The sequence below is a fragment of the Protopterus annectens genome, chromosome 8.part0 (genome assembly GCF_019279795.1).
Source record: "Protopterus annectens isolate FY-2018-M chromosome 8.part0, PAN1.0, whole genome shotgun sequence".
Taxonomy (NCBI): Eukaryota; Metazoa; Chordata; order Ceratodontiformes; family Protopteridae; genus Protopterus; species Protopterus annectens.
Window position 1 is genome coordinate 1,075,405,733 of NC_056741.1, and position 8,501 is coordinate 1,075,414,233.

General features: G+C 40.4%; 1 protein-coding gene across 1 annotated transcript in view; it reads right to left on the reverse strand.

The window, feature by feature from the left end:
• LOC122809226 (semaphorin-6D-like) overlaps positions 1 to 8,501 on the reverse strand; it is a 955,253-nt gene that overhangs the window by 220,465 nt on the left and 726,287 nt on the right. Inside the window, exons 6-7 of the mRNA XM_044080542.1 lie at positions 2,437 to 2,494; positions 610 to 672 (exon numbers count right to left, since the gene is read on the reverse strand). Coding sequence (XP_043936477.1) covers positions 610 to 672; positions 2,437 to 2,494 — 121 coding nt within the window. The remainder of the gene's footprint in view (positions 1 to 609; positions 673 to 2,436; positions 2,495 to 8,501) is intronic.

Below are 8,501 nucleotides of genomic sequence, written 5' to 3' on the forward strand. Positions count from 1 at the left end.
CTTGCATTTATGTTGTACGCCTTTAAACCTCAATTTGTTCATCATGTGACAGAATCAAATTGTATATTTAAGCAACCTGTTTCAACATTTACCTTTGTATGGTTTCTGAAGAAGTCCAGCTATTTGTGTTGACGAAAAGTGGATTGTATTTTTGTACACTTAAAGGTTATTAAAAGTACGTTATTGCCATTCCGAGTACTTTGGTTTATGACTAGTGTGGAGTATCAAGGACCCGTGCTTTTTGCTTCTTGCATATATAAGGAACTGGCATAATGGAACACACAAAACAGAAGACTCTTTCTGTAAAGGTAGTTTGATTATGGCAGTCAATAGTGCATAAGAAGGCAAAAGAAACTCTAAAACAGATGAAAGAGAACTTCAAAATGTACAACAAATTAAAAATATGAGAACTAGTGAATATGTAAACCTGAAATAAGCAAATTACAACAAATACAGGCTTGTATAATGCAGACTCTCTCCACAACAGGCATTTTAAATTGAATAAACTCCTCGAGTAAAAAACAACTTTACTCCTTTTTGTCCACTGTGGTAATATCACTAAACAGCACATTACCTTTCAAGAGTTTAAATGACTGAAAACATTCTTACTTTTATTTTTCCCCTCATAGCACAGTTATCCATGTCCTCAGGTTTCGTCCTCCAAGTCACCTCCTGCATTAGAAGACAAAGCTTTCATTAGTAAATATAATTTATTTAATAAACACAGCTCCGGCTAGGTTTGCTATAATCCACTACTTTATAATCCTTTCAAGTTGTCAGCCTAATAATAACAATCACAAAAGAAGACAACAAACACCTCTAGTTTCTAAGGTACTTGTATTCCGTTGTGGTATGGAATACCTGTATGTGGTCTTAGACTATGACAAAATTTTAAAAGTATTTTTGTGGATTGTTCCTTTTTCTGTTATTTTGTTCTTTGACTTTTAATACATTTCTTGCAATAAGGAACTGCTGTATTATCTGATATAGAACAATGGCAAGTATTCTCATTGGTCAGTGTTTAACTACAAAACTCAAATGAGCATAAATAAGAGTGAAATATAGTACTCACACACATTAAATGCCTTGGTCTGTGCTAACTGCAATGACAGGATGTTGGCTGTCCACAATCTAAACATCATGCATTATATACAATACTGCCTATTCAGTTTTGTGGCAACCAGTACATATACTAATCCCTGGGTTTCTGCATTCATCAGCCCTCTCAATTTTCACTCTTAACCCTCCATTGAAGTTACACACTGGTTGGTCACAGATGCTTAGTCAATGCTGTGCATCTAACATGGACAGAGCTTGCCATCTTTAATCTATGACAGACAGCTATTTAGCTCCTGCTCCAAACATGCCTAATCATTCCCCTACACTTCCGTGAGAGCTGGTCATGGAATGGTAACCTTCAAATAGGCCAAAATGGATTTTCCGTTTTCTAGCCCTGACCCCTCCCCCCTGGTAATTAATGTGTATTCTCACCAGTGTAACGGTATGGTGTGGCTTGCTCTGTGAATGCAGGTCTTCCTTAACTAAATCCTTGAAGATTTCTATATGGCTGTGCCTGCCATGAGGATGTCTACAACCCCTCTTCTGCATGACATGCACCCCACTCTCTTCAGCAGAGGTTGCACTGCTGTGAAACAATTCACATCCTCCGTCACTGGCTCCTCTAACACATGGTTCTTTAGTCAAGCGCTGGTTCTCAGAGACACCATCAGAGATTCCACTCAATGCAGAGATTCCACTCTATGCATGGGACAGACTAGCTGCAATATTTTTCACATTACAGACATATTTAGGAATGTATTCTGTTTTAACATTCTATCGAGAGGGAAGTTTACTGTCTTCAGTATTACATTAAGCAGGGCATTATAAAACAAGACTACATGCAAGTGTGCCCAGATAAATACTTCTGAGAGCAGTGACTACAAAAACAATAAAAAAAAAAATATTTTTACAACCAGAAAACATTAAAATTCATGTCAACTAACAAAAAACAGACAAATTGAAACATTTATATATGCAGCCTTTAGTAGAGATCCCTTAATTTATGTCTTCTCCATAATTCTGCACAGCGTTTTATTGCAAGTTTACTTAGTGAAGTGACTGCACTATAAATCATTGCTTTGTATCAAGAACTGCAAACTTGATGCATTTGCTTGAAACAAACTGCCGTCACAGCTTTGACTATGACTGCAGCTCAAAACCTTCTGTGTGACTAGACTGGAAGACCGGCAATACAACATTTCAAAATGTGCTAATAAAGTTCCAGTCTAGAATGTATTATGTTCCCCCAAAACAAACATTCATATACTTCAAAGTATTAAACCGCTCCTTGATGTAAATGTTTTCTTCATAAAATAGGTTTCCTTATTCAAATGTAAAATAGGCATTAATTTCTAAAGCAAACATTTTTTTCCTTACTCGGATAGCGAAGATCTCATTCTTTGACTGTCTCAGGTCAATTATATAGACATGGTCCCTAGAGAAAAACAGAAAGAAGTGAGTGAAGCCTGCTGTTATAGCAAAACCATGAGTGTCTCCATTCCAAACACCTACATTTTCGTATAAGCTACAGCTGTTGAGAACATATTTCAACCAACTTCTTAAAATTCTCTATTCATTTTCTGTTAGTAGTATTACATCGTATTCCATCTCAAAATGCTACTATTACTACAAAAATAATCCTAATGCAGCGAAGCAAGACAGTAGTGGCACTGTGCATCTGGCAGGACTTTGCAAGCCTGTAACTACACTGTATTAATATGCTTGGGAGGGTGATAAGTAACACAGGGAACAAACCTCTGCTGTCTGTCTGTCACTGCAGACCATGATGCCAAAAAAAAGTCACATTCTGACAGCATCTACACCCAAGTCTGGAAATAAACCCCATTCAATGATATACGTGTCTCAATTGCAGGAGTGTTAAATGCTAACTTAGTAGCACGTCCATGCCAGCTGATAAATATATATGTGTGTGCATGTTGTGTGGCTGGGGTAATACTGTCAGTCCTGGGTGGGTTATGAGTTTCTGCTGGAATTGAAGTATATGCATCTTAAGGTTAGACAGCAGCAAACAAGGAAAATGGAGTAGAGGGATAATGAAATGATTTCATTCTTTGCTGTCTTGTTGCATAACGTCATAAAACCTGCAGTAAGACTAAAAGAGTACTCCGTAATCTAGGAGATATACCAGCACAAAATGGACAGATGGGTCCTGCTTCTTCTTTAAACAGGTCACTGGAAAACCTGTACTCGTTCTGCAATATACACCTAGGAAGGGCACACTGCTGACTAATTTAGGGTGATACCTTACAAAGATGTAGCATGCAACACATAGCTGCAGCAGCAACTCAAAAGGCGTGACATAAGGAAGTCCTCTGGTTTCCAAGTAACAGTAAAGTAACAAGAGGGAATCATTTTGCTGTAGTAAGAAATCAGAATCCTATGGTCATAAGGGTAGAGTATGATGGATGTAAGAGAGACATAGAAAGAAGCTAGTAACCTTGCAGGGATTTAATGTTATGAATATGAATGCCTGGTGGAGATGATGCCTATCAAATATGTTGTGCAGAAATGAGCTGCAACGTGCAGTGTGGTGCTTGTTCAAGCCGCTGTCAATAAACAGATGGGAGCAGCTAAACCAAGACGCCAAGTCCTACAAAGCGCAGGTGTGAAGCTCTTGGCAGAGCTGATGAATATGTAGTCTTTACCTTTTCTACACAAAAGCTTTCTTTACTGACATTCAAACAAATATTGTGCCACTGGAATTGTGCTAGTAACACCCTTTTTCAATTAAAATCACTAAAACCTTTAAAAGAGGGATGATACTGGGGTGAGCATGTGGGTGCGCACACACAAAACCTTTAAAACAGTGATGATACTGGGGTGAGCATGTGGGTGCACACACACAAAACCTTTAAAACAGTGATGATACTGGGGTGGGCATGCGGGTGCACACACACAAAACCTTTAAAACAGTGATGATACTGGGGTGAGTATTCAGTGCACACACACAAAACCTTTAAAACAGTGATGATACTGGGGTGAGCATGTGGGTGCACACACACAAAACCTTTAAAACAGTGATGATACTGGGGTGAGCATGTGGGTGCACACACACAAAACCATTAAAACAGTGATGATACTGGGGTGGGCATGTGGGTGCACACACACAAAACCTTTAAAAGAGTGATGATACTGGGGTGAGCATGCTGGTGCGCACACACAAAACCTTTAAAACAGTGATGATACTGGGGTGGGCATGCGGGTGCACACACACAAAACCTTTAAAACAGTGATGATACTGGGGTGACACACAAAACCTTTAAAACAGTGATGATACTGGGGTGGGCATGTGGGTGCACACACACAAATCCTTTAAAAGAGTGATGATACTGGGGTGAGCATGCGGGTGCACACACACAAAACCTTTAAAAGAGTGATGATACTGGGGTGAGTATGCGGTGCACATACACACAAAACCTTTAAAACAGTGATGATACTGGGGTGGGCATGTGGGTGCACACACACAAAACCTTTAAAAGAGTGATGATACTGGGGTGAGCATGCTGGTGCACACACACAAAACCTTTAAAAGAGTGATGATACTGGGGTGAGCATGTGGGTGCACACACACAAATCCTTTAAAACAGTAAGGATACCGGGGTGACACACAAAACCTTTAAAACAGTGATGATACTGGGGTGAACATGTGGGTGCACACACACAAATCCTTTAAAAGAGTGATGATACTGGGGTGAGCATGCGGGTGCACACACACAAAACCTTTAAAAGAGTGATGATACTGGGGTGAGTATGCGGTGCACATACACACAAAACCTTTAAAAGAGTGATGATACTGGGGTGAGCATGTGGGTGCACATACAAAAAACCTTTAAAAGAGTGATGATACTGGGGTGAGCATGAGGGTGCACACACACAAAACCTTTAAAAGAGTGATGATACTGGGGTGAGCATGAGGGTGCACACACACAAAACCTTTAAAAGAATGAGGATACCGGGGTGAGTATGCGGTGCACGCACACAAAACCTTTAAAAGAGTGATGATACTGGAGTGAGCATGTGGGTGCACACACACAAAACCTTTAAAACAGTGATGATACTGGGATGAGCATGCGGGTGCACACACACAAATCCTTTAAAAGAGTGATGATACTGGGGTAAGCATGTGGGTGCGCATACACAAAACCTTTAAAAGAGGGATGATACTAGGGTGAGCATGTGGGTGCACACACACAAAACCTTTAAAACAGTGATGATACTGGGGTGAGCATGAGGGTGCACACACACAAAACCTTTAAAAGAATGAGGATACTGGGGTGAGTATGGGGTGTACACACACAAAACCTTTAAAAGAGAGATGATACTGGGGTGAGCATGTGGGTGCACACACACAAAACCTTGATGATACTGGGGTGAGCATGAGGGTGCACACACACAAAACCTTTAAAAGAGTGATGATACTGGGGTGAGCATGCTGGTGCACACACACAAAACCTTTAAAACAGTGATGATACTGGGGTGGGCATGCGGGTGCACACACACAAAACCTTTAAAACAGTGATGATACTGGGGTGAGCATGCTGGTGCACACACACAAAACCTTTAAAAGAGTGATGATACTGGGGTGAGCATGTGGGTGCACACACACAAATCCTTTAAAACAGTGAGGATACTGGGATGACACACAAAACCTTTAAAACAGTGATGATACTGGGGTGGGCATGTGGGTGCACACACACAAATCCTTTAAAAGAGTGATGATACTGGGGTGAGCATGCGGGTGCACACACACAAAACCTTTAAAAGAGTGATGATACTGGGGTGAGTATGCGGTGCACATACACACAAAACCTTTAAAACAGTGATGATACTGGGGTGAGCATGTGGGTGCACACACACAAAACCTTTAAAACAGTGATGATACTGGGGTGAGAATGTGGGTGCACACACACAAACCCTTTAAAACAGTGATGATACTGGGGTGGGCATGTGGGTGCACACACACAAAACCTTTAAAAGAGTGATGATACTGGGGTGAGCATGCTGGTGCACACACACAAAACCTTTAAAACAGTGATGATATTGGGGTGGGCATGTGGGTGCACACACACAAAACCTTTAAAAGAGTGATGATACTGGGGTGAGCATGCTGGTGCACACACACAAAACCTTTAAAAGAGTGATGATACTGGGGTGAGCATGTGGGTGCACACACACAAATCCTTTAAAACAGTGAGGATACTGGGGTGGGCATGTGGGTGCGCACACACAAATCCTTTAAAAGAGTGATGATACTGGGGTGAGCATGCGGGTGCACACACACAAAACCTTTAAAAGAGTGATGATACTGGGGTGAGTATGCGGTGCACATACACACAAAACCTTTAAAAGAGTGATGATACTGGGGTGAGCATGTGGGTGCACATACAAAAAACCTTTAAAAGAGTGATGATACTGGGGTGAGCATGAGGGTGCACACACACAAAACCTTTAAAAGAGTGATGATACTGGGGTGAGCATGAGGGTGCACACACACAAAACCTTTAAAAGAATGAGGATACCGGGGTGAGTATGCGGTGCACACACACAAAACCTTTAAAAGAGTGATGATACTGGAGTGAGCATGTGGGTGGACACACACAAAACCTTTAAAAGAATGAGGATACTGGGGTGAGTATGGGGTGCACACACACAAAACCTTTAAAAGAGTGATGATACTGGGGTGAGCATGTGGGTGCACACACACAAAACCTTTAAAACAGTGATGATACTGGGGTGAGCAGGAGGGTGCACACACACAAATCCTTTAAAAGAGTGATGATACTGGGGGGAGCATGTGGGTACACACACAAAATACAGTCGCTCAGCAGTATGCTGAGACTAACAAATAGAATGTCTGCAGCATGTCTTGAACAAACATATAAAGTGTTTTTTTTTTCAAACGGTGAGGCCAACCTCCTAAGAGAAACCCAAAAAGTCTAAAAATGCTACACACGTGTGTGTGTGTGTGTGTGTGTGTGTGTGTGTGTGTGTGTGTGTGTGTGTGTGTACAACTGGCGCATCTTTATACTTTCTCTCTTACTCCAGTTTCCTACTACCTTTCAAAGACATGCAACTTAACTTTACATATTTATACTGTATTTACACTTGCGTTTGTGGCCCAGTTTATGCCTGAAGACTACTACTCTCACCAGGCAAAAAAAATTACTTTGTATGATCAAGCTGAATGCAGAAGGAATACAGCCAATAAATATGTGTGCCTGACTGCATCCAAGGAGTAAAATGATAAAGTACTAAGTAAAATACTGATTAATTCAGGTGTGTTGTGGGTACTGTCTTTTCTGCATTTAGTGACTGATACCTGGAAATGGCTTGTGGATTATTCTATGGCTTCTGGGAGGTTCACTTTGATAAACTCTAAGAATCTGTGCTGTAAGTGAAAGTGGAATGGCTCCCTATTACTTTGGGAAAATAAACTAGTGTAATGACAGTTTAGATTCTCAGGAAGTTCATTTATGCACCAATACTGGCTGGGTTTAGCTATCAAATCTTTTAAGACACAGTTTAAACAAAAGCACTGTCTGGTTGCATACTCATCCTAGCTTCTTTATTTAAAGCTACCCCCTGCATAAACTGATATTTTTAATGCAGCTCCATTAGGATAAGCATTTTCAGTTTTCTTGAAAACTAACAGCATACTATGCCTTTACCTTACCTCTACATGTTAAACAGAGAAAATATTACTTCTGCAAACAGTATATGAATTCCGTCTCTTTACCATTTTGGTAAGGAAGGGAGCCTTTGTAGATGCGATATTTTATTGTAGACATGCCCAACAAAAGCTGAACCAAACTGGATGTAAACCTCAACTGGAACATGTACCATTAACATCGGAGATTACACTGTCTGCTGATAAAGCCTCTGTTTGTGATGAATTAGAAAAGTTCATTTTGGCATGTTTTCAAGGTAATTTTTTTAAAAGGCAACAGTCATTTTTTTCCTGCAGTTTCTCTTAATGGGATATCATTATTCACCATCTAATGTTATTGTAAGACAGCTAGGATTTCCAGGAGGGAAAGAGTATAAAAGCTATCCTTACTAAACCAAACCTAATATGTAAATGTGCATGATCCTTCTCAGACAACCTGCTAGCTTTCTAAATGCATACCAGTCAACTTGTCTGCAAATGTACCACTCTATCACCTTAAAAAGGGAAGCTATAGCTCTTTGTCTTATTACTCATATTGAGAGAACAGTCTATTTTCCTGCAAAATAAATGTTATCTGGGCAGACTAACGGAGCACATAAAAAGGCTGCACTATTTTTCTTTCCGACAGTCTATGGGGAAGGTTAAATTGAATTTGTAAAATGAATGCTAGCCTTTTCGGGCTGATGGCAACTGACTGATAGAGGTCCGTCTGTCTCTCTCTCTCTCTCTAGCTTTCTGTAAAGCAAAGCTAAAA